Consider the following 27,734-nt stretch of genomic DNA (forward strand, 5'->3'; position numbering starts at 1 on the left):
TGAACTATGAGCTTTCACAACCCATGGTATTCTGCCCTAATGTCGTTTATTTAAAGACATAACATTAACATTCTCACTGCAATAACATATATAAATAATGTGGCTTGTTGTGCAATTGTAGACAGAGATCAAGAAGTTTTTCTCTATTGCGTTGAGGGCTAGAATCTGGTCCATCACTACAGACCCACCAACCCGATTCTCGACAATGCCCCTACCTCTATTGACAGAAAAAGAAAATTGTAGAACTCGAATTCTAAACCTCTTGCATAGAAAGGAAGAAACTTTAAATACCTAGAGGTCCCATAATCGAACCTCACAAGAGTTGGGATATTAATGTATAACTGTAGAACCCGAAAACATCTTTGATAGAAAACAAGAAGCTCCCACATTTGAGCGCTTTAGTTTAGTGGAGAGTTCCCAAGATCGAAACTCACAAGGGTTGAGATATCGATTTATCCAAAAATTTTGTTGCTACTAGTGCTCTTGCAAGGATTAAGTGTGAATTATGTTTGGTAGGTGGGAAAAACATGAAAGTTATGTTTGTGCTTTACAATAGTAGGAAATGGATGTTAGGGCTTATGTTATGTGTATTGTGTTGAGGATGGAGTTCGTGATCCATGTGGCTCTAGAGAGGCTAAAAAATCGAAGTCTTTGGATTTCGTCAAAACTATGGCCAAAACAAAGAGCTCATTATTTTAATTCCAACGGTGCAAACAACACTCAAATTGGACTTCGTATGTGCAAGTTATTAGCAGTCAAACTTCAAGTCAAAAGGAGCAGTACTTTTGTCGTGAGCTAAATTTGGAGCACAACTAAATCTAGCGAAATCTGCTATAATTGGTGGCAACTAACTGAGCAACACTTTGGCACTTACCTACAGCCAAAACTGGTCAATTTATCGAACGCTTAATTTTTCGAGTGACCCCTAAAAATCTTATAAATGGTTTTTGACTTACGATTATTATATATATATATGGGGAGCTAGCCCAGCGGACCCACCCACCCCCAACCAATATATAATAGTTTATTTAAATAAATGTGGGCGGGTCGCCATTGGCAGACCCGCCACCCAACAGTCAACCAAATAAGAATCAGGTCCAACGAGATTTGAACCCACCTGGCCAGTGAGCTGGCCCGCCCAACAAGGGACCCCAAATTAACACATCACCCAACATTTAAACAAACCACCAAATATTAAATCAAAACAAATGTGTTATATTTGAAATGAAATGGGTGGGTCGTGGGGTTGGAACCTGGACCACCCATGACAAACTTCTTATTTGCCTTCTACCAACTAGGATGCCCCACATGGGCCTTTGTTTTATCCACCTGCATTTTTTATTTAAAACCCCAAGTTTTTTCATTCGACGGGATAGAATGGAGGCCAAGAGAAAAAAAACAAGCTGGAACTCAATGCCTATGGAACCATGACATCGACACGTAGATGAAGGAGGTAGAACCCTAAGCAGAGGAATCTTGGAGGAATCTTTTAGATTCCATGGGGCCAAATTTTGACATTGTTAGAAATATGCCAAGTTTATACTCATATGAACTGAAATTTCACCAGAAATCTTTTTTGTTTTTACGAAATCGGTTACTTGTATATTGTAAAAACTTCAAAGGACTAAGTCCTATTACATCGGGATGACAAACTAAAGCAATGAGGATCCAAAACGGGTTCGCAGACCCTTGATCCTTGTTGCTACAGAAACGGTAACTGAAATAAAAGAGGTAACGGCTATATTTCCGGATAAAGGAGCCTGCAAGCCAACAAAATTTGCAGTTCATGGGGTTTAGGTGTTCTTCTGATTAACAGAGTCGTCCGGAAGGGAATCCTTTCTTGCACTAGCTCTGGTTGAGGCTTCCGCCTGCATACTTTGGGTGAGATTCCTGATATGGGCAATGGCTTCCTCTAAATGGGTGCATCTGTCTTTCAGGGCCTCGATCTCGGCTTTATACTTCTCCAGCTTCTTCCTTTTGGCTCTGCTATCTGCCTGATAGTCATCTTTGAGATCATTGAAGCGCTTAATGAATCTACCTATCATAAAGGTGTGCGCTTTGCAAAGAGTGCATTCACTGTTTGTAATGACATTTTCGAGAGGATTTGGAGCAGGTTCCTGAGCTCCCTGTTGTTGCTGCTGGTCCTCCATTTCTTCAATCTTGGGGAAGGAACGAACGGGCTGGTGATGCAGGGAGGGGCGATATCTGGGGGAGGAGGCGATGAAGGGAAGAGACCGGAAGGAGGAGTGCAGGACTGGGGCCAGATGAGAGGAACAGGGAGGTATGGGTGCGTATGAGGGGAGGGGATCGAACTGATACAACCAAACAACCAGACTGTTAGAATAAACCGAAACACAGAGATTACAAAAGCTTGAGTATACCGCTGATGGTGGACGAGATCCGATCTCCAGGTGGTTGCGCCCGTCTTCAGGAGAATGTCTGCGCAGAGAGATGGCACCAACAATGCCCAACGAGACAGATAAGGATGGAGTTGAGGGGGGGGATATACTGCTATAAATAGTGGGAGAGAGGCAGCTTGGGCGGGAGGTCCAGTGATTATCAAATCGGATCCTGAAGTGACTGAGAGGCCAGATGGAGATTTTACTGCGCGCTATGAAGATATTGAAATGATTGCATTCTGGACAGAGCCTGAGGTTGGCGGCGGGGTGCAGATATGACACTAAGTCAAGGCTGAGAGAGGTGAGGGAGGTGACCTGAACGTTCACAGGGGGGCGGTTCTGAAATAGGAGGAACGAAATGATGCAGTCGAGGAGATTTGATAGGAGGTGAAGCGATTTGGTAATTGGCGTAGTTCGAGAGGGCTGGATTCTGAGGTGACTCAGAGTCAGAGGATTGAGGGGTACACAAATTTTTTTAAGGAATGGCTTTGTCATAGTGCTGATCATTTTCTCTGACTTGGCCGACCTGTCTAGTGGATGCCTTGTTGGCTTGTTCGTCAGCCTCGCTGTTGCTGCTCCTTAGCACATGTTTGAAAGTGGCTCCATTTAGATTTCTTATGTTGTCGTTGATCCTGGCTTTGATGCTGTTCAGAGCAGCTTGCTTGAAATCCTTCCCCGAAACCATGGCAGCAATAATAATGGCTGAGTCTCCTATTATGAGCGGATTTTGAAGCCCAAGGTTCTTCAGAATGGAGGTTCCCAGGAGCAGACTATAGGCCTCGGCCCTGTTGTTGGACATCATGCCCAAACCCCACTCATAAGTTACTATACTCTTGCCTTGGTGATCTTTGATGACTCCTCCGGCGCCTGCCTGACCCGGATTATTTTTTGAGGCCCCATCGAAATGGAGAGAGGGCCTCTTTTGATCTTGGATCCATCCTCTGATTTCCTCATTAGAGCCTCTTAGCTTCCAATCAATCTTTTTGTGACCTGTGTTGGCAGCTTTGAAGTTCCTTGTTTCGTAATTGAATTTTCCCATCCATTCTGTTTCCACTGGGTTTCCGGGATCTTGGTCTGAGTGAGCTATTCCATTAGCGCTGATGGCCTCCGAGATGAGTGCAATTGTTTTTGCAAGTGTGCTTGGGATGCTGGCCTTTTCATTGTTGAAGATGCTTTTATTTCGGGCATTCCAGATTTGCCAGCAGAGGGTGGGAGGAATACTATTCCACAGTCTTTTGGCAAGGGTTTTGTTTTTCTTGGGGTAAGGATAGCTGCTTCCCCAATTTTTTTGGAGGAGATTGATTTGAGTGGGCAATTCACCAGTTCTTAACGGGCTAATAATGAGCTTCCAGCAGTTTCGGGCGAAGGAGCATTCTAGGAAAAGATGATTGATGCTTTCTTCAGCAGCTCTACATAGGCAGCATATTGAAGGGCCTAGGATGCCTTTCTTCCTTAGGTTTTCTGCTGTGAGGATTTTTCTTTTGAGGAGCGTCCAATTGAAAAATTTGATCTTTGGGATACATTCCGAATTCCAAGCCACTTTGTGGAGAGGCCAATTATTGATTGCTGTGGCATTTTGAAGGATTTTGTATCCTTCTTTGACTGTGTAGGTTCCTCCATTGGGGTCCCAGATATACTTGTCCGTGGATGTGCTGTTGAGAGGAGCTGCCCCTGAGAGAGATAACTTGAGTTCGGCCCACAGGTCCCTTAGGTTGTTTGGGAGGGGGAGATATTTCCAGCCCAGCCACCTGTTTTGATCCCAAGAGGAGATGTCAAAAAGAGTCTTGAGATTTTTACCTTCCATCCACAGTTGCAGCAGTTTGAGATTTGGGGAGGTTTCCCTTGCTTCAGTGCCCATTATGCGGTCAGTCCAAATGTTGATATCTTTTCCACTGCCCGGAGCTCTTGAGATGTAATCTTTGAAGTGGGGGAGAGTTTTTTTTATGAGTTTCCAGACTGGGGTACATTGTCTATCAACAATAGATTCTGAAAGGATGTTGGAGTTGGGGCCGTTCAGATATTTCCTTTTGATTGCTTCAGTCCACCAGGCACCTTTTTCAGTGAGGATTCTCCAGATCAGCTTGAAGCCCATGGCCATGTTGGCTAGCCTTGGGATTCTTATTCCTAGCCCTCCTTTTTCGAAAGGTAAAATAACCTGGTCCCATTTTACAAGGCTGAATTTTTTGGAGTCCTGCTTTCCTCCCTGCCACAGGAAGCTCCTGATGATTAGTTCCATGTGTTTATGAATACTCGCCGGGGCGAGAGTGGTTGCAAACTGATATATGGGGAGGGCTGAGAGGATAGCTTTTATGAGAATTGTTCTTCCAGCCAAATTGAGCCAGGACACACCCCAACTCTGAAGTTTCCCTCTCAGCTTCTCTATTAGGTTCACCCAAATTTCAGCTTTGATCGATTCCTTTGCTAGAGGCAATCCCAGATACATGAAATGGCTCCAATTCATTTGGGCAGGGATGTCCAAAATTGAGGAGATTCTCTGAATGATCTGCCTGGGAACGTTCCATGTGTACAGCTTGCACTTATTGTTATTTAGCTTTCCTCCAGACACTAGAAGAAAGAGATCTAAAGTTTGCTTGAACCTTCTTGCCATGAGACTGGAAGCTCCTCCAATTAGGAGAGTGTCATCTGCGAAGAGGGAATGGTTTATCCCCTTGATTCCCCGCACTATGCTAATGCCTGTGATTTCTTTTTGCCTGCGAAGATTTTCCAGGTGTATACTTAACGTTTCAGCCATAATAATGTAGAGGAATGGGGAGAGCGGGCAGCCTTGTCTCAAACCCCTTGAGCTTCTGAAGTGGTTACTTGGCCTGCCATTAATCAGAGGGGCTGTCCAGGGGAGGGAGATACATTCCATAATCCTGCTGATGAAGGTGCTGGAAATCCCAAATTTCTCAAGGGTTGCCTTGAGAAATTGATGGCTTACTCGATCAAATGCATTAGCCATGTCTAGCTTAATAATCATACCCTTTTCCTTTCTGTTTATACTGCTGTGGATTGCCTCCTGAATAAGGATGACATTGTCTGAGATTTGTCTTCTGGGGACGAAGCCTCCTTGGTTCTCAGAGATGAGGGAGGGGAGGAGCTTTTTTAGCCTATTGGCTAGGATTTTGGTGATAATTTTATAGGAGACATTACACAGAGAGATTGGGCGGAATCTATCAAAGGATTGAGGGTTGGGATCCTTGGGGATAAGGGCTAGGTGAGAAGATTTGATGATGTTCCCCATTTTGCATTTTGAGAAGAAGTTCTTTACCATTCTAATGAAATCTTTTTTGATAATATCCCAATGGTTCCTGTAGAAAGCCACTGTGAACCCGTCCGGGCCCGGTGCTTTGTCCTGTGCCATGCTAAAAACCGACCCCTCAATTTCCTCTGTCGTGACCTCTTGATCCAGCTCGTTGTTTTGATCCGCTGAGATTTTGTTTTCAATTAGGCTGAGGAATTCCTCATTATCGATGGGCTGGTTGTCTGCGGTTAGGAGGGCGCAGAAGTGTCTAGTGGCAGCTTCTTTTATTTCCTCTTGATCCCTTAGCTCTCTTCCATCCATCGAGATTTTTTCAATATGATTCCCTGCCCTCCTGAGTTTTAGGCTGTTGTGGAAGAAGGAGGTATTTCTGTCGCCTGCTTTGAGCCAGAGGCAGCGAGACTTTTGTCTCTGTTCTTCTTCTTCCATCCTATTTTGTTTATACAGTTCTTTATAGATTTCGTTCTCTTTGGCCTGATCTTCCTCAGTAAATTGAATTCGCTCCTTTTCCTGGCTCCATTGTTCCAGCTTTGCGTGGAGGTCCGTTCTTTTTTTATTTTCCTCTGCAGCATGGTTTTTTGCCCAGCGTTTAATAACAGTCCTGAGTGATTTAATCTTGGCCTCCCAGATGTAATGGGGTGATCCTATTACTTCTTTTGCCCACTGTTCCTTAATCAAATTATGAAATTCTTCTTTGCTGTCCCATGCCTTGTTGTATTTGAAGGGGAGAGGCCCCAGGTCCTTCCCTTTGTCTAAAATCAAGGCCACAGGTTTATGATCTGAGATGAAACCCTGGATGATTTTGCTTTGGATGTTTGAGAACCTTGCCACTGTTCTGTCCTGAACGAGAATTCGATCAAGTCATTCCTTTATGTTGTTATTGCCAGTCCTCTTATTGCTCCAGGTGAATCTCCCGTTGTGCGGGGGAATATCCACTAGGTTATGGATTTGGATGATTGCTTCTAGAGAGTCTCTTGAGGGGTCTGCATAGTAGTTTCCTCCCAATTTCTCATCTGCATTCCTTATAAGGTTTAGATCACCTCCAAGGAAAATGTTCCTTCCTTGGACTGTCATAAGGTCTGAAGTTATTGAGTCCCAGCATGCAGCTTTGTCCCTATAATAGTTAGGGGCATAAATGTTGTATATTGAATATTCCTCTTTTGAGGCTTTATTTTGAATATCTGTTCTGATCCACCAGCTATAGGGCTTTTGCTCTTTGAGATCCCATTTGTTTTTATCCCATAGTGTCCCTATGCCTCCTGATGCTCCGGCTGCACTTATTGCTATACCTGCGTATCTTTTGCTTTTTTTTATATGGCTTTGAAATTCTTGTTCCGTGATTTTGGTCTCCTGAAGTAGGAGAAGGTCTGGAAGTTCATATTTGAGTAGGTCTCAGACTGCGTTTGTTTTTAGGGAGGAGCCCATCCCCCTACAATTCCAGGAGACCAAAATCATCATTTACCATGCTTGGTGTTTGCCCCGCTTTTCTCTTTCATCTTTTCTCCACTTCCTTTTGTTTTGTCTAGGAATGTATCCATTGGTTGCTGCATTCCGGTGGCCATTTCTTTTGCAGCGTTTTCATCTCTAATCTCTTTGTTGGACTTCCTTCCAACTTTTCTGGGGGGATCTGAGGAGAGGTTGTTTTCCTTTGATTTGTTTCTGGTTAAGATTCTTTCCACTGTTGGGGGAGGAGAGGACTGGGGGATGGTTTCAGGGGCAGAGATAACGATCCCACGGGGGGAAGGGGGGGGGAAGGGGGTTCTTCTGTGGACAAGGTTTCAAAGGGGTTGGAGGAGGAGGGAAAAGAAGGGCCGGATCCGGAGGGATGGGAAGGATGGAAGGAGTGCTCAGGGGGATCCTTTGAGCTTGGACTTGGAGGAGGATTTGATTTTTTCTTTTTGACGTGCTCCCAAACTCCCTCAGGGGTTTCTACATTGCTTTCAGGAACATTTGTTTTAGATTTGCTACATCTATTAGCGAAGTGCCCATATTCATGACATACCTTGCACTTGAAGGGTAGTTGCTCGTAGTCCACTTGCTGAATGTGCGTCCATTGATCAACTTTGAGTTTGATTGCTTCCGGCAGGCCTTTCCCCAGATCTACTTCGACACAAATCCTCGCGCATGCATGCATGTTTTCTTTCGGTTCTGATCTGTCAATATATTTGCCAACTGCGTTCCCTATGGCTTTGACGGACTCATCCCCCCAGCAATGAAGCGGCAAGTGGGGCAGACGAACCCAAACGGGAACAACATTGGGGACATCCATTTCTGGATCAAAGTCTGGCGTCCATCTGTTTAAATAGAGACCCCGGGAGTCCATGAAATAGGGGCCGTTCCTGAAGATGAGATTCCTGTCTTCCGTTGTTTCGAAAAGAAAGGTGTAAAAACCTCTGCCACAAAACCTGATTGCTATTTTCCCTTGCACCATCGAGTTCCAGTTTCTCTCGACCCATCTCTGGACTGATCTTGGGGATGGCCACAATCCTGTGAACTGGCTGACCATGCCTCTTTCTGTTAAGGAAATTGCTGCTCTCCTTGGAAGGGAGGGAGGTAGAGCTACTTCTGGTATTTCATCTAGCTTCTTAATGAACTTGGAAGCTGTTGGACGGATTTTCCCAGCTGCGCTCTCAGGAATAAGGGAGGCAAACAGCTTCTCGAAGTCTTCTGGTTCCTGAGGCGGGGGAACCATTTCGGCCATATGAGCAGGCGATGGGGAAGGGCAGGAGGCCCTGGATCGGAGATGAAGAGGCCAGCAGAGGATGGGGGCGGGCCTAGCAGCCGTGTTGCCAGGCGCAGGGGCGCAGGAGCGAGGTCGGGGTCTAGGTCACGCGCTGCAGCGATCGCCAGAGCTCAAAAAATCGTATCGTTCGTTCCTTTTTCCTGATAGATATTAACAAATAAAAAAAATTTCACCAGAAATCTTATGGTGTGAACATTTTTTTGATTTGAACAACCAATTTTCAAGAGGCAAAATGTTGAGCAGTGGAACCTTGACGTAGGAATCTTCAAGGAATCTTTTAGATTCCCTAGAGGCCTAGATTTTCCAATTTCAAAACAGGGTCAACTTTATACTCAAATTTCATACATTTTCATAGGGAATGCAATGGCGTAGACCATTTTGGCATTTGAGCAACCAAGTTTCATGCCATCATCAAATTGGGAGGTATATTAATGCATTTTGTGTCATTGTATGTGAGAGGTCCATTTTTTTATGACACCTTGTGTGAGACAACTATTTTATACCACTTTTGTGAGAGATCATTCCTTTGTCATGTTGAAGGAGAACATCTTAAGAGTGAGAGTTCTTTGTAGGAGAATGTCTATTTGGAGAGACATGCCACTCGAGATAAGAGTTTCATCCTTGTGTTGACAAAAAATTTGCCATGTACTCGTCATTCTTCTTACAGATACTAATGAAGTGGTCCCCCCACTCTTGACCTAGGGCCTGGTGACGTAGTCCACACTCGACGAACTATGTTATCATATCTTGTGTTGTGATTGCTTCTTATTTGCTTCTTGATTATGGTTGACAGATTGATGAAGTATTGTTTAGAATATGCATTGCTCATGTTTCACATGCAAATATAAGTGTCAGTAAAAGGTCACGCATATGGAGATTTTTTTTTCAAAATGTTCACAAAAAATTTCGAATCAAGTGGTATGAAAGCAGTCTTACCATTTTTCAGGGATTGTGTGCCATCATGGGCAAAGGATTGAAGTGATCAAGACTTCAAAAGTTTGAAGATATTAACCATTACATTCAAGCAGAGAATGCAAAGTGTTGAAGGCTTCTACAAGATGTAGAGGAAGAGAAGCAGAAATTGAGGCTCATGTTAAAGCAGGTTGTGGAGTAAAAAAATGGGAGAATGTTCCACTAACAAGGGAGAGTTGGCTAAAGAAGATGATCAGGCATCACCAATAGGATCGAAGGTAAAGGAAACTTCTTCTTCTCATGATGTTATTTCTGTTGGAAGCATTGAGATACCCATTTCAGGGACCGACATGAGACTCCTCACCAAAATGGGGTATAAAGGAGGAGGACTTGGTATTAATGGCCAAGGAATTACTTAGCCATTGGAGGCTATACGAAGGCCTCGATTTATAGGATTGGGGTACATTGAAGGAGAATCCTTAAAGGCAGCAAGGCCAAGGGGTTCTTTAGACAAATAATCCAAGCCATTGTCAAAACCATCGAGGAAAGAGGATGTTGAGATAACATCGTGATCTTATTGTGATAGTGAGCATTGCAGATGAAAATCTAAGGCATGTACTTCTCGTCAGGCTTGCACTAGAGATAACCAAGGTAGGTATAAAAGGTCTTGGTATTCTAATGTTCCTTTTGATTACAAACATATTGATAATGATGAGCAAAACTTATGGCATACAAAACCATGCACTTTTTGTGGTTTACCTAACCATGTTGTTGCCAATTATTGGAAATGAATGGAAAACTGAAAGAGGCTAAGGCATTAATGCCCTTCTCCACATCAAGGTAGGAAGAAGGTCAGGAAAGTCTAGAGGAAGAATTATTTTTTTCAACCATTGTAACAAGAGTGGACATCAAATATCCACATGTTGGAGGCTCCATCTAGAGCAACGACCAAAGAAGGACCAGAAATAATCTGTGAAGGGACCAATTAGTGAATCAATTCAACCAAAGAATCAATTATAGGAAGAAGACCCATTCACTTGGTTGGGTAATATATGGTGGCATCAAAATATTTTTTGAGCATGGCCACATTTGTAAATCACATGATGTGAAATGTTTGTAAAATTGGTGAAGTGTTTGTCATCACTTATGAATGCAACATGGTGATAGTTTTGGCCTTTTGGTGGATAGCTTGGGAAATGGTTTTATGATGTAAACTTGACCATTAGTAAGTTATAAACTCCTGGAAAGTATGGGGTTTACTTGGGTCATGTTTGGTATTGTAATTGAACATGTATTAGCAGTTATGGGTTTGCATATAATACAGATGTTGGTCTCATCATTCTAAGTTTTGAAGTACAAATGATCAAGTGACCAAATTTACGCTCTAAAATTAAAGTGTCCAGAACTTGTTGAAACCGACGCCAAATCGAAGTGCCCATAGTTATGAGTCTAACAATGTTCGTTTCACCTCAATCTGACACTGGATGCTCAAGTTATCGTTCGTTGATTGTTTTCCCAAACAAGTAAAAAAATTGCAGGTGACAAGCTGACTGTGCATTTTTGGGCCAATGGCATGCTGCCACTTGGTCACTCTAGATTGTTCCAAAAATACTAGATTCCGATGGCTCAAAATTGTTTGATTATTTTAATGGGTTGACTGTGTTTTTATGGCTCGAATGGATGGAAGCCATGTGGGCCAATGAATGGTTGCCATGTGGCCTCCGAGTGGCATGTTAAAATTTTATGGTAAAGGGTCAAGCTACCCCCACAAGATTCGAACACAAGACCTCGCGCCCATAATTCTAATGACCTACCATTATGATTGCGCATTGGTTCTTGTATATCATAGTGAAAAAACTAAATTTAAGTGTTAATGTATGTGCACATGGGGGAAGGGGCCAGGGCTAAGCCCTAGCCCCTTGTTATGAGGACAAATCCCTCTTGTGGACAAGAGCAATCTCCCTAGGCTTCTAAGAACCCTAGTAACAAACACATAGTAATTTCTACCTTTATCTAAGTTCTAATCATTTGAAAGCAATAAAATGAAAGAGGCATCTTACCGGTTTAGTGAACTGATTGATGAAGTCCCTCAAAGCTTTCGATCACGTGCTCTTTGATGCTCCAAATGTCCTCTCATCGCTCCCAATATCTTCTCTGCAACGTTATGAAAGAGATCTACAAAGACAGAGACAAAACAAGAGATCAAAGCATACAAGATATAATTAAAGAGATAATAAACTAATTAACCAAGTATACAATGAAAACTGATCAATTATGCAACCAAAACTCATGTAGGTGATCAAGGAATCCTACAAATAAAATCAATAGAGATTTAACTAAGAAAGAAAAATTGCGTATATTCATAAAACTGGAGAAAAACTTACAACCATGTAGCCTTGATGCAGCAAGCCCTTTTTGCAATCTCCAACCCTCTCCCTTGCAAGACAAACCTTGCAACCTAATCTCAACAACATAAACCTACTTCCAACAATCCTCCTTCAAACCCCAAGCTTGTAATGGCTTTATAGGCCAAGAATGAGAAGTTATGGATCCATTCTCCAAGGGATGAGATCCATTATTAGTGGGATAGAGTTACCACAAAGGAAGGGAAGTTACTCCATGATGAGAGGGATCAACACTAAATAGGCACTTATTCGAAGCTTGTTGGTTAGGATAGATGCTACCAACAATGTTTATAGACTTTACTTTTCATTTTTATGTACTTCAAATCATGTGCACAGGTCATAGTGGACAATGTGTTCTTTTGCACAGATAGTAATGGTCTTACCTATGTATGCATAGAAAATGACTAGGAAACTGTGAACATAGCCAAAATCAAGGTTTTATACCATAGGATCTAGAAATTCCACCTTATGTGGGATGATTTAGTTTCAAACTTTGTAAGGTAATTCTCCAAAACACATGTATGGATAGCTAGAGGTCCAAACCGATGGTCATTTGCGTGATGTGACAGAATGACGTGTAACAAATTTCCCCCTAAAGCACAAAGTCAGAAGAAATATTTTGATGACTGAAGTGATTTATCATGCGAAGGTTTGGGTTAGAGACTGCAGTTGAAGACCTGAAACAATTAGACAAATGTTACAATGCAATATATAATATTATCACTAAGGTAGGCATTCTTATACTTAAAAGAAAAATGTCTTAAAGCACAATACAAAAATACATTTGAAGATCCATGTCAAATAGACGACATAGTATGGATGCAGCCATCAATGGATCTATGTTTACAATCATGAATATTTAATAACTCCACGCAACCTGGATGGATGAAACTAGATGCGGGGTCTTGATCTCCATCTCTTGATCTGTAGTATGAATCTAGCCATGTGAGTGAATGTCTCGAAGTTGAACATGGTAGAAGCCACTTGATTACCGGTTAATAATGTGAACCATTAACAACCGCGAGAGAAACCACCAATAATGACAATGGCTCTCAAGGTACTTCCTGTACAATCTATGAACTGTAAATAGATGATTTGATGTTGAACACCCATAGAATGATTCGATCGAAGGCCAATGATGAGAACCTATTGTCAAAGGTGAGAAACCTGCCTTTAAGGCATGCTGGTTTCAAGGTACTGAAGGTTTCTAGATCAACTTCCTAGATAATGAGTTGTAGTCGATAGGAAGCAATCCGTCGCAGGAGGGTCTACAACACAAAACTCATGTCAAGTTTTGAAGAATAACAGTTTGAGTAATTCAGGACTAACTTAGGGATGGTCGATGCAACTAAAGGTGAAGACTAGCGAAGTAATTTTGACTGAGGTTGAACTTATCTCAAACATATCAGAGACACGACATGGTGACTTGGCAACATTTGACTAAAAAAAAACCCAAACTAACTGAAGAATTTCAAATGAGGTATGGTCAACTGAGTAAGAAATGGATTTCCCCAACCCGGACACGAAAGTGACGAAGTGTCATGTTCAAGAGCGACATACTTCCTTTTACAAGTGCAAAACAAAGATTCTTTCTCACTTTTCCCCCACGATTACAGGCAAGTACCTCTTTATTTTTTACAAGCTTGAGGAGGATAACATATGCTTGTTCTATAAGCCCATCCTTAGGATGAGTCCTTCAAAGTATTTTTAACGAACCCTAAGAAAGAGTAGTTTGGTTTCGTCATGCTTAACGAGACCTATACTGTTTAATTTTTACGAGTCTAGTAAAGGGGTAACTCGATGTCAGTTCCATGTTTAATGAGTTTGAAAAGACATGAAAAGAAAACTCATTTAGTTCTTTTACCATAAAATTTTAACAAGCCCAGAGAAAGTAAAGCTCGGTGTTTTTCAGTTTTAGGGAGTCAAGGGAAAAACATAAGTAAACTCCACCATGTTATTTTTCGTACATTTAGGCCCTCGAACGCGAAAAATGATAAAATAATGCAAGAGAGAACTCTATTGACCATGACTAGTCAACGTATACCTTTTTCATAAATAGTCTGGTTCAATCCATAAAAGGGGTAAACTTATACTGAAAGGACGCTTGTTCATTTACTTTTACGAGTTCGAACAAACAAGTACTCGACAATGTTTTCATTTTTAAGGAGTCTAAAAAGGGCGTAATGAGAACTCCATGATTTCGCTTTTTCACAATTTTAATGAGTTTGAAAAAGTGATAAATAGTAGTCGTTACAAAAATGTTCTTTTTCTATAATTATTCCGTAACCTGCACACTTAAACTCAAAATAATTATCTTTGTTCAACCATAAAATGAAAACATTTATAAAGTTGGACTTAAAAAAACTTAAATAGGTGTAAGATAATATTTTAATTAGCCCTAAAAACTTATAAAAAGCCCAAAAAGTAAAAAAGTTTTCACCGTTTGCATTTTTATCATTTTGAGAGAGATATAAGCTATTTTTTACTAGAAACTTCCGAAGTCAATTCCAAGCAAACTGTTGGATGAAACCGCGAGCCACTTTCACCAGGTAAATGGTCTATCTGAGCTCTTCATTTTCATGTCAATTTTCATCTTTTCACCGTGCATTTTGGATTTTTGGGGAGGGTTTTGCAAAAAGTTTTTCGCCCTCGGTGTGCATAGGTGCCCTTCATCGGGACTATGCACACTAATCCAATTTTTAACAGAGTGTGCATAGTTTCAAGGAAATAAATTGTGCATATGCACACTATTTATTGAAGTCGGTTATGGACAACGTCGAGGGCAAAGAAAAATAAATGAAAAATGCCCCAATTTTTTGCTAAATCTCTCCATGCTTGTTTCTAATGTTTTTTAATGTTTAATTGAAAGCTTTTGATCCATAAACATGGAATGAAGAGAGCGTGAGAATGAGGAACAAGATATGCTTGCTCTCAATGATCCAGAAACCATACAATCCCTGACACAATGTGGACTATACAAGCTTTTCACCATTTCGGGCATGAGGGCCCAACTAGACTTGCTTGAATGGATAGTAGGCAAGTGGAATGTTTAGGAAGGGTGTTTTATAGTCGGGGACCACAGACTAGTCATCGATGTAGATGACATCTATTTCCTGAGTGGACTTCCACGTCGTGGTGAGGAAATCATCTTGTTTGGCCATAGGCACGATGGTGAGACCAATGCTACCTATTTGATCCAACATTGTATTAGTGGGGCTTCTCTCAAAGATGGCCAAATTGATATCAAGACCATATGTGAGATTCCTTTGAAAGCCATCGGGTTTACTGTTGCATGATTGTGTGGTAGTGCAACATTACATGTGCTCACTAAGGCTCAGATGCAGACTTTTGTGGACTGCTATAATGGTACCATATTTAACTGGTGCGAGGTTGTAGTTGCCAACTTGAAAGGGCAACTAACTAGGGTTAGAACGAGCAAACTCAAAAAATTTGGGTATGGTGCCTTCATGATTTCGTTTTCTCTGGAGCAGATTCCTCTTTTGGCTCCACAGGTATCTGTAGAGAGAGGAGGGCCTCGTGACCCTCGCATGCTGAAATGGGGTACACTTATGTCACGCCATGGAGGTGGTGAAGGACCAACTATCAGGTTTACTATTGACTTCTTTGAGTGGCTGGAAAGCTAGATCATCATGATCGAGGACTTTTTGTATGCAGGGATGGACTACACAGGAGATCCGACATGCCATTGCCTCTTGGGATGCAGTGGGGTGCTATAGGTAAAACTTCACATTTTGGTTGATTTTAATATTTTCATTTTTTTTGTTATTTTTGGCATCCAACTAATTATCTGAAATGATCATGCAGATGTGGCTCCAGTGAGACCAGCTAGATTATGCAGATATGATCGGTGTGATGAGCAGCCAATTGCCCCCATAGTACAGAACCTGGATGCGGCAGAGACGTTGACAGAGATAGAGCACAACCTTGAGAGGTTGACTCTAGACATTCTAGATGCCGCCATAGATTATATGACTCTCTGCTACTAGAGGCATACTATAGGAGTTCCTGGTCCTATTAGCCATTTGCTACGACGAGTAGCACGTGCTATTATATGCTACCATGATCACCATCATGCGTAGTGACTAGCCTGACGGTTACATTTTCATTTTTTTGACGACGTATCAGCATGTTTGGAAAATAAAGGCCACAGGGCCTTATGTCATTGGATGACATTTTTGTAAAAGCCATGCCTATTTACAGACTTTTATCTAATGAAAAACCTACTACTTCTATTTATGATTATCGTGTACAACATGTGAATGAATATTGCATTAATTTTCTTACAAGTGCCAATTTAATACATAATTAGCTAATGCATATGTTAATGTGTTTAAATTTCTCGGAACATGTTGATACTCAATATAATCAAATTCTTGTTCCAAGAGACGAACCCGCAAAAACGTCTGTAACATGGAAGCACTTCCAATTGAATAAACACCATTTAAATGTAATACCACGAGTTGTGAATCTAACCTAATGATGAGTCGACGAATTCCAAATGTAGTGGCATCAAATAATAGCTCAATCACTACGTTATATTCTACAATATTGTTTGTTGTTCGACCGAGGCATATCCCATGAATAAAAACTAACTCGTCCGTGGGCAAATATGTTACCCAAGTTGTGGAAGACAAATTTTGAGTATTATGACTAGTGTCATCAGCGAAGCCAATGTAAGTCTGGGGAATGTCAATATTTGCAAATTAGGTGTAACACAATATGAGCAGGAGAAGTAGCAAAAAATCCAAGTCAAATAAAAACTGGTACAATATATATACAAGTGTTTCACCAAACAATCTAAGCATAGTATTTCTTTAGGTAAAGACCATTTCTGGGCTTTCCCAAAGGAATTTTGTCATAATCCACTAGTTCATAGGCCCCTTTTGCTAGTGCACGTTTTACAATATAAGGGCCATGCCACATAGGCTTGAATTTTCCAGCGCCTAACTTATTGTGCCCTTGATCATACACCAAGACTAAATCACCTTCTGCATAGGAACGAGGTTTGACATTATGATCATATTATGTTTTAACTCATTTCTTTTGGGCCTCGCTAGCTAATGCAACGTCACAGTGCATGATCTGAATTTGAAACTACTTGAAATTTGTTTGCAAGGTATTCAATTCAGAATTAAACATGTTTAAAAGATTTCCATGTCTTGCAGAAAGAAAACACATGAAATTTTCAGCTGTTCATGACCCATTTAAGCATAGCAGAGTTATTTCCTTTTACTGTTTAACACATTAAAACGAATTTGATTTGCAAAATAAATCAACCACAAATGCAAAAGAAGTTGATAAAGCAGTTCACCCCCTCCAGGGCTACGTCTGCTGGGTCCAAAGCTCCCAACCGGGCTTGTGCTTTATTAAATGCTCAAATTGAAAATACAGCTGAATAGAAGCATCTACATGAGAGATAGATGGTAAAAATGGATTCAAAACACTTGAATCCTTCAGGATTGACTATTGGATCACCTCCAATGGATACCTGCAACCCTATACAGTCTTCACAAAACTGGGCCCTAGTGGCTCCTAGAACTTTCACGGCTCAAAAACCTCTGCAAATGACCTCAGATGGCTGTAAAACCTCTACCAATGGCTTCAGAAGGTCGAAAATACCCAAAATCAAAAAAAAAAATCGTCCAAAACCGACTTTCCTAGCCAAAGTTATGGCCATTTAAAGTTTCTCCAGTTTGCCCCTAGAAAAACCCCAGCTAACTTTAGTTAACTCCAGATAGCTCCGCCAATTATGGCGGGTCCGCCAAATTTGGCACTCCTGCCAAAATTCCGCCAACTTAACTGCAGTTACATTTAATGTTTGGGTGGTTGCCTCGGATTTTGTGCTGGTGGAATATTCCTTTTTTAAATTTTTTTTTGAAAAATTAAAATTTCTAATGTTATGGACAAATTCTTCTTTTTGCCATAACTTCCTCATACGACGACCGTTTTTTGAACCGTTTGCGGCGCTGGAATCGGGAAGACGAGCACTTTCTAGTCATTCAACTTTGAACCAGTTCTAAGCACTTTAAATTTTAAGCATTTTACGACACTTAGAACATGAGCACCTGATCACGCCTCCCCATTGGAAAGCTTTTAGACCCCAAAAGCCTTCAACTATCTGTTAAAGAGGTGAGGGTACAGCTCCCTCACTCTGTCCACCTCCATCCACTTTGCCTTGTTCGGTTTGCTGCCTTTGAAACCAACCCGAACATAATCTACACTGCCCCTCCTTGAAGTGCGTGTCCTTCTGTCAAGGATTGTATCTTCTTTTAGCTCATCTAAGAATTCTGGTGAGAAATCTTCTATAGATGGCAGCTGAACAACATTTTCATGATCAACAATCAAAGGAGGTTCATACAAACGTAGGTTCTCCACATTGACAACAGAATACATTTGCATGTAGGAAGGAAAATTTAATTGAAAAGCATTATTTCCAACCTTCTTGAGGATTTTGAATGGACCATAACGAATAGGCTTCAGCTTTTTACCTTCTCCTTGCATCCTTTCCTTACTGATGTACAGCCATACCTCATCTCCTTCTTGAAACTTGTGATCGACTCTATGCTTTTTGTGTCTTTCCTTGTACTTGCCTTGACTCTTCTCAAGCTGTTCTTGAATTTGCTGATGTATTTGCTGAATTCTTTCAATGAATGAACGAGCTTTGTCAATGTCACTATGTCCCTCAATGGCAACATCTTTCTCAAGAATGAAATCAAGAGGTGATTTTGGCAAGTAACCAAAACAAGCTTCAAATGGTGAGGTGTTTATGGAAGAGTGCTTGGCACGATTGTAAGCATGCTGTATGTAGTGAAAATGTTCATCCCAAAGCTTGGGATGCTTGCTGCAATAACCTCTCAAGAGGTGCACAATGGTTATGTTCACAACTTCGGTTTGTCCATCTGTTTGCGGATGGAAAGCAGTACTTTTCTTCAACTTTGTGTCCATCATCTCCCATAGGTTGGACTAAAAATTCCCCACAAATCTGGAATCCCTGTCACTAATAATGGAAGTAGGCAAACCAAAGTGAATCCATACATGATGAAAAAATAATTCAGCAGTTTGTTCAGCAGTTATAGTTTTCTTACAAGGCATAAGTATACACATTTTGCTGAAATGATCAACTACTACATATAAATAATCATGCTGCTTTCGAGATTTTGGCAAACCTCCTACAAAATCCATAGAGATGCTCTCCCATGGTCTAGAAGGTACCGGCAAAGGAGTATACAAACCAAGCTTCCTGTTGCTAAGCGTGCTTGTAGCACATAATGAACAACCTCTTATGAACCTTGAAACAAAATCTACCATGCGAGGCCAATAGCAATACCTCTGTAGATGTGCAACTGTTTTGCTCACACCAAAATGACCAGCAATAAGAGAAGAATGAGTTTCTCTTATGACATTTATCCTCTCCCCCTGTGGTATACACAACTTGCCCAAATGAAACAGCAAATTGTTATGCATGTGATAGTCATTTTCCTCTACATGGTTTCCTTTACTCAAGTTAGCATACACATCTTTAAAGTCTTCATCAGATGCATATTGTTCTATGTAACTATCATGTACAATGGAATCATTCTTAAGTAAAGTAACAACACCAATAATAGGCCTTGAAAGCATATCAGCAACCTTATTCAAAGTACCTTTCTTATACCTTATTACCAAATGGAATTGTTGCAAGAAGCCCATCCATCTGAAGTGTCGTGACTGTTGTAACTTGCTTTGTGATTGCAAGTACTGTAAGGGCTGATGGTCGGTATGTATAACAGTTTCTTTGCCCATCAAGTAGTGTTTCCACTTTTTGACGCTTTGTACCAACGCATACAACTCCTTATCATATGTAGGATAATTTACAACAGCACCATTAAAAGTTTCAGAATGAAAAGCAATAGGCTTACCATGCTGTAGAAGAACTACACCCATAGCATAATCACTAGCATTAGTTTGTATCTCAAATGGCTGTCTCAAATCCGGTAATGCAAGGATTGGAGTTGAACTAATATTCTCTTTCAAAGATTCGAAAGCTTTTTGCTGCTTGCCTCCCCATTGGAAAGCATGCTTCACACTTGTCACTGCATGCATAGGAGCTACTATAGAAGAGAAGTTAGAGATAAACTTCCTCCAATATTGAGCTACACCCAACAAACTTCTTACCTCTGTTATGGATTTGGGAGTAGGCCACTTCACAATAGCCTCAATCTTAGCAGGATCAATTCTCAAAGCACCTCCTCCTACTATGTGTCCCAAATAAACTGAAGAAGTCTTTCCAAATTCACACTTTGACATTTTAAGAAATAACTGATTCTTCTTCAAAACATCAAGTACTTTTCTAACATGCATGACATGATCTTCTCTAAACTTGCTGAAAATTAAGATGTCATCTAAGTAGACAATAATGAAATCATCAAGAAAAGGACGCAAGACATCATCCATTACCTGCATGAAAGTTGCAGGTGCATTGCACAAACCAAACGGCATCACAAGCCACTCAAAGAGTCCTTGTTTGGTTTTAAAGACTGTCTTCCAAATGTCACTTTCTTCAATTCTTACTTGATGATATCTACTGCGCAAGTCTAGCTTAGTGAAATATCGAGCATCTTTCAGCTGGTCTAGCAAATCATCTATCCTTGGGAGTGGGTAATGATTCTTTACCGTTATCTTGTTCAAGGCCCTGAAATCAACACAAATACGCCAAGTGCCATCTTTCTTTGGAATCAATACAATCGGTGACCCACATGGCGAAGTGCTTGGCCTTATGAAACCCTTGTCCAACAAGTCCTTGATTTGCTTCTTTATTTCAACATTCTCCATAATAGACATGCGGTACATGCCTATGTTTGGAAGAGGACAATCTGGATGCAAATGGATTTCATGTTGAATCTCCCTCTTAGGAGGCAAACCTGTTGGCTCCTGAAACATCTCATGATATGCATCACCTACATCATACAGATCTGATTTAAGTTTTGGATCACAATTGTCAAATGACTCATGATTCACATCAACCTTGGGCTTAATCATAAGAAGAACAAAATTCTTACTTGAATTGACTAGCCTTTTTACCTGTCCTGCATTCACTATCGCTATATTTGTCTTCTTGCGATGAGCTCTAACAATGAACTCCTTGCCATCTTTGAACAGATGATATTTGTTTTCATGGCGATGAAAGATAGCTTTCCTGTCAAACAAGTAAGGACTTCCCAAAACAATTCCTGCTATATCAAAAGGTACCACATCAAGTTCAACTGTGTCAATAAAATGTGCAGTAATTGCAAAGCGCAATGTGCACTTTCTTGAAACTTGTAAATTTGCATCCTTGCAAATCCATCCAAGTGGATATGGCTTCAGATGTGGAACGGTCTCAAGTTTAAGCTGCTTGACCAAGTCCTCTGATATAAGGTTTGCTTGTGACCCACTATAAAAAAGTGTGTCAATTTTAGTATGTTTTGAAATCACCCTCACATGAAACAGTTCAATTCTTTCTTCCTCATTAGGAGCTTGTACATGGCAGTTTGAGGTACTAGTGCTGGCTTGAGTTTCAATTTCTTTTTCCTTCAAGTTTTTCAAACCCATGGCTGTAATTTTGGTTTCATCACCTGAATCTTCCCCTAAATCTTGTGGTGTAGATGTAGTAGCAGCAGTTTTCTGTTTCCCCTTGGATTTGTTAAATTGAGGTCTTTTTTCAGGATATAATATCCAACAGTTTTTCTCCTCATGACCTGGTTTAGAATAGTGTTTACAGATCACTTTCTCACTCTCCTGTTTGACAGATGCATTCTTTTTTCCCTTTCCCTTGGAGGTTTTCTCTTTGTTTTTCCCCTTGGGGGGCTTGTTTCTACCCTCTTCAAATGTGTTTTTTCCCCTTGCCTCTAAATGGGTAGCTTGGACACAAACCTCGTCCAGGCTAGTAGGGTTAAACATCAAGATGGTGTGTCTAAGGTAGCTATGCAAGCCACCAATGTATTTCAGCAAGGTTTCCTGGGTCTGCAAATCTACCCCTAACAAGAGAGCTCTTCTCCTGAATTCTTGGGTGTAGTCTTGGACACTCTGACCCTTAAGTTGTCTAAAATTTTGCCAATTCATAATGGCCTTCTGCATGTGAGCAAGAGGATAAAACTGTTTTTTAATGGCTAACAGAAATTCAGGCCATGTTACGGCAACCTTACCAAATTTCTTGATCTCCTCTTTAGTCTTGGCCTCCCACCAGACCAATGCTGCTCCATCCATTCTCAAAGAATCCAACTGAATCTTTGTGGCATCATCATGCATATTTTGGATCCTCAAGTAAACTTCCAACTGCCTAATCCAGTTGTCAAGCTTTTCTGCATTCACTTCACCATTAAACATAGGTAATTCGAATTTTACATCAAGCTTCAAAAAAGGACTTTTTCCAGAGGATCTATGCTTATGAACAGAAGAAGACGAGGATGAAGAGGAAGAAGGTGAAGATGGGGGTGGTGGATCACCATTTCCTCCATGTCCTTTCTTGGAATGATCATCATCCTTCTTACCTCCTGAAGAGCCCTCTCCTTCATGTGAATGTTTGGACCTTTCTCCAGCCAATTTCTCATTTCTTTCTTGGTACAATATCCTCACCATTTTAGTGAGGTCCAAGAAAGCCTTTCTGAAGACTCTTTCTTCTTCTCTTGGATATGTCTCTATAGGAATTTCTCCTTCATGTTCAGACATCCTTGAAGCTTCTGCTGAGACTCTTGAGGGTGAAATTGAAGGTGGAGGTGATGGCTCTCTGGCCTTCCTTGACTAAGGATTCTCTCGTTCTCTAGTCAACTGTCCTTCCCCTCTTTTGAGTTTCAACCTGGTAAGCATAAATACTTTGCAAGACAGTTAGAAGATCTTTGCACAAAACCCTGAGCTCTGATACCAACTTGATCTGAATTTGAAACTACTTGAAATTTGTTTGCAAGGTATTCAATTCAGAATTAAACATGTTTAAAAGATTTCCATGTCTTGCAGAAAGAAAACACATGAAATTTTTAGTTGTTCATGACCCATTTAAGCATAGCAGAGTTATTTCCTTTTACTGTTTAACACACTAAAACGAATTTGATCTGCAAAATAAATCAACCACAAATGCAAAAGAAGTTGATAAAGCAGTTCACCCCCTCCAGGGCTACGTCTGCTGGGTCCAAAGCTCCCAACCGGGCTTGTCCTTTATTAAATGCTCAAATTGAAAATACAGCTGAATAGAAGCATCTACAGGAGAAATAGATGGTAAAAATGGATTCAGAACACTTGAATCCTTCAGGATTGACTATTGGATCACCTCCAATGGATACCTGCAACCCTATACAGTCTTCACAAAACTGGGCCCTAGTGGCTCCTAGAACTTTCACGGCTCCAAAACCTCTACAAATGACCTCATATGGCTATAAGACCTACAGCAATGGCTTCAGAAGGTCAAAAATACCCAAAATCAAAAAAAAATTCGCCCAAAACCGACTTTCCTAGCCAAAGTTATGGCCATTTAAAGTTTCTCCAGTTTGCCCCTAGAAAAACTCCAGCTAACTTTAGTTAACTCCAGATAGCTCTGCCAATTATGGCGGGTCCGCCAAATTTGGCGCTCTTGCCAAAATTCCGCCAACTTAACTGCAGTTACATTTAATGTTTGGGTGGTTGCCTCGGATTTTGTGCTGGCGGAATATTCCTTTTTTAATTTTTTTTGAAAAATTAAAATTTCTAATGTTATGGACAAATTCTTCTTTTTGCCATAACTTTCTCATACGGCGACCGTTTTTCGAACCGTTTGCGGCTCCGGAATCAGGAAGATGAGCACTTTCCAGTCATTCAACTTTGAACTAGTTCTAAGCACTTTAAATTTTGAGCATTTTACGACACTTAGGACATGAGCACCTGATCAGTGCATCTCATCGATATGTGCTAAGTACATAAAGCGTTCTTGTTCAGCAAAAGTGGTTGGTATGAATTCAATTGGTAGTTTCAGAGATAGTATCTCACATTCAATTGGTAAAACTGCTTCCATGTTGTAGACAAGCTGGAAAGGAGTAAAACCAGTTGAAGTTTTTGTTGTAGTGTAGTATGCCCACAAGGTTGGATATAGCATTAGGTGCCATTTTATTTTATCAGTGCCAATAATTCGTTTAATAATAGTAGTTAAAAATTTGTTAACAACTTTCACTTGACCATTTTCCTGCGGGTAATATGGGGTAGAACTGTCATGATGCAAGCCTAGCTTGGTGGTAAGATCGGTCATCATATAATTTCAAAAATGGCTACCATGGTCCGTGATGATAGCTTGTGGTACTCCAAACTGAGCAATTACATGATTGAACACGAAAATGGATGTTGTTTCACCATCATCCTTGTATGTAGGCATCACCTCGACCCATTTTGTAAAATAATCTACCACAAGGATAATATACCCATGCCTCCCCAACTGAGTGAGGGTTACATGTAATAAAGTTAGCACCCCATTTCACAAAAGGATCGACAACAATGATTAAGTGAAGAGGAGCTGGATTTGCATGCATTTTCCGATCATATTTTTGACAATTATGGAATTTTTGGACCGTAATTATACAGTCTTTGAACATAGAAGGACCGAAATACCCTCCATGCAAGATCTTTTGAGTAGTGGCAAACCCTGACATATGATTGCCACAAGCTCCAGAATGGCAGTCATTCAATGCCTTTTTGGTTTCTGCATGAGTTAAACATTGTCAAAAAATAGAATTAGCACCACAACGATAAAGCGTGTCACCAACAATATTGTATTGTTGGGATTGGTACTAGATTCGGCGACGATCAGTTTGACTCAGTTCTGGCCGAAAATGTTTGGGTTTGGAGATAAATGATGATATCTCCATACCAAGGATCTAAAGTACTGATTAGAAAGAGAGATTCATCTGGAAGAGAATCTTCTGCCACGTTTTCATTTTCAGTATGGGGAAAGTCACACAATAACTCAACAAATACTAATGATTTCTTAGATTTGGATTTAATGAATTCCAAATCAAATTCCTGTAGGATGACTATCCATTTGGAATACTTTCCCCCAAGCAATTTTCTAGTAAGAATGTAAATCATGGGGTTGCAATCAGAAATTATAGTAGTTTTGCACAATAAAATGTAGTGACGGAAACATTGGACAAATTCAATAGCTGCCAAGGTCAATTTCTCTGCATGTGCATATTTTTCTTTGGTTTTGGTCAAATTACGACTTAAGTAATATATCACATACTCTTTGTTTGACTCAATTTCCTGAACCAAGACCATACCAATAGTGGCATCAGATGTTGCTAAGTATAAAAAGTAGTCTGGGTGATAATCGGGAGGATGCAACAACGGTGTATGGGTAAATGCATATTTAAGTGCATCAAAGGCTTTTTGAGCCACTTCAACCTAGATAAACAGGATGCCCTTTTTCAAAAGTCAAGTAAAACCCTTTATCAACTTGGCATAGTTCTGGATAAATCGACATAGAAAGTTTTCTTTCCCTTGCAAAATTTGGAGTTGGTGTAGATTGGAAGGAGTAGGTAAATTAAAAATCACCTCAACCTTCAATGGATCGACACGAATGCCTTACTTTGAAACAATAAACCCTAGCAATCGACCAGATTGCAAACAGAAAACACACTTATGTGGATACACGCGAATATTATAGTAGTGACATCTAAAAAAAATTATTCTCAAATGCATTGGATGGTCTTCTTGTATCAGTGAATGAGTTGGCAAGTCTTTCAAATATAGCTGCATAATATGCTTGATATCGTGAAATGCATAAGACATTGGCCATTGAAAAGTTGTGCATGCATTCTTTAAACTGAATGGGAGTTTTCGATAGACAAAATTCCCTCATAGGCAAATGAATGCGGTTTTATGTTGATCAGTTGGGGGTATGTTTATTTGATTGTAGCCGAAAAATCCATCCATCAATGAAAAAAATCGTTTCCAACACATTCATTGATGATTTGATTGATATAGGGAGTAGGATAATTGTCTTTTGGACAAGCCTTATTGATGCCCCTATTGTCGACACATACTCTAACGGTTCCCTGTTTTTTGTTAACAAGCACAATATTGGATACCCAATCAGTTAAGGGAACCAGGGAGATAAAACCTGCTTTGAGCAGTTTTTGGACCTCAACTTTAATCGTAGCAACTTTTCTGGGATGCACCAGACATAATCGTTGTCTGATAGGCTTGGCATCTGTGTAAGCCTTGATTTCATGTATTACAATGCTTGGATCAATTCCTGGAATTTACTCATAGGACCAAGGAAAAATGTCGCATAATTATTGAAATAAGGCCTTATATGTTTGAATTTCTTCAATTGAGAATGAGGCACCTACGTGAATATTTTCAACAATCCCTGTTTTAACTAAGATGTCAATGGAAATGGTCACAGATATATTCCCCAAATTCCTTTCAGATTCAAATTGAAATATTGAAATGGGTGATTCTGGACTATTTACTATCTCAGGCGAAAACATGTTTGAAATATCATTCTCAATTTTTCCAGGGCTAGGTAGAAATGATGAACGATGATGGTGATTTTTCCATGGAATTTCTCTGAAGTCATAATTTCCATGATACTTTCATCAGTAAAAAAAACGTATCATCAAAAGGATCTGAGAATGAAACCAGTTCTAACCAAGGCAAAGGAGAATAATCTTCATTGATCGTATCCACTCGATCAATATCTATAGATGTTGGGTCAGAAAGTGATTGTATTGCTTGATAAGCCAATTCAAAAGGGCTCAAAGGCATCTCACTGCCATAGGAGGATAACTCATACTCTAAAGGCATTATCCATGGATCAAGAGATTGCATAGTGCTTGATGTAATCATGTTTACCTCGGCAAAATTAGAAGAAAAATTCAGGTGAGGAATCACAAAGGTTCCCATCAATGATGAGTCTTTGAGTAAACCAACACCAATATCTTCATAAGGAGAATTCGTTTTTTCTGACAAAAGGTATGCTACCTGCAGAGTTAGGGTCCGAAGTGTAGTAAGACAATTGATCTACTTTGACAATTTTTCCTTTATGAGGAAATTGTATCATTCGAAATAGTGACAAGACCACTGCTGACATAGCATAGGTCCAACTTTGACCAAGCAAAAGGTTGTAATCTAGCTGAGAATCCACAAATTCAACTTTGATTGCGACTAATTTTCCCTCTAGCTCTATAGGCAAATCGTTCAGGATCCCATATGGACGAAAACCTCTTCCATCAAAGGCTTTCAATGTGTTAAGCGATTGATTAATGGTCGAAGAACCTAAAGCTTTCCAACAAGCAATCGACATAATGCACGTAGAAGCTCCTTCTTCAACCACTGTATGCAATACTTGTCTATTTTTAACAAAAAGTGGAATTTGAATTTCCAGTTGATGAGGGATTCTGAGAATATGATCTCAAGATCAAAGATAATTAAGATAGAATCCTACAGATCAATAACTACTATAGCTGAAAATAAAATCTTTCGCTGTGTCGGACATGTTTGCAATACTTCCAGAGCTGACATTGCAGAAGGAGACATAACCAGGTCTTCAACAATGTTGTAATTTTGCACAACTCTAACATACGGGTTGAAAACTAGTTTCCGAAGTACACCTTTGGGAGGTGTTCAGATCATCATATTAGGATTTGGCTTCTCGATCTGTAGTGGTTTAGAAGGAGAAGGAGGAATTGAATTGGAAGGTTGGCCAGAAGAACTAGTTTCATTTCCATTTTCGACAGGATGTTTAGACCTATAATGTTTGGATCTTGTAGCTACTAAAAATTCTTGCGAAGGAATTATCAGGGTATCTTGCAATGTGGAAGAGGAAGATGAATTATGAGAAATCACTTTGTTGTCTTGAGAAGGAAATGAATCATTCAACACAGTGGGAGTTGGAGAACCTTTAATGAATTTAGAAACCTATGCCCGATGTGCGAATTCCTTCGTATAATGATCCTCATTACAAATAAGGCAAGGGTAGTGAGGTTTTCGTTTGTCGCTAGTAGGCTCAGTTT

General features: G+C 40.3%; 1 protein-coding gene across 1 annotated transcript; it reads right to left on the reverse strand.

Moving 5' to 3' along the window:
• Positions 1-2,874: 2,874 nt before the first annotated feature.
• Positions 2,875-8,353, reverse strand: LOC149243432 (uncharacterized). The gene is made up of 2 exons (XM_089371210.1): positions 7,901-8,353; positions 2,875-6,501 (listed from the first exon to the last, which is right to left on the reverse strand). The coding sequence occupies exons 1-2, from the start codon at positions 8,351-8,353 to the stop codon at positions 2,875-2,877; spliced, it is 4,080 nt and encodes a 1,359-aa protein (XP_089227336.1).
• Positions 8,354-27,734: the final 19,381 nt, after the last annotated feature.

The sequence above is a fragment of the Pinus tabuliformis genome, chromosome 8, assembly GCF_031772625.1.
Source record: "Pinus tabuliformis cultivar Carrire ecotype Pingquan chromosome 8, CPIR1, whole genome shotgun sequence".
In the NCBI taxonomy this organism is placed as follows: domain Eukaryota; kingdom Viridiplantae; phylum Streptophyta; class Pinopsida; order Pinales; family Pinaceae; genus Pinus; species Pinus tabuliformis.

Excerpts from the sequence above, each read along its gene's own strand:
- LOC149243432 (XM_089371210.1), bottom strand. The coding sequence starts at position 8,353 with ATGGTTCCCCCGCCTCAGGAACCAGAAGACTTCGAGAAGCTGTTTGCC. Across the intron at positions 6,502-7,900 it reads CCAATGTTGTTCCCGTTTGG|GACAGAACAGTGGCAAGGTT; the intron begins GTTCGTCTGCCC and ends ATTCTCGTTCAG.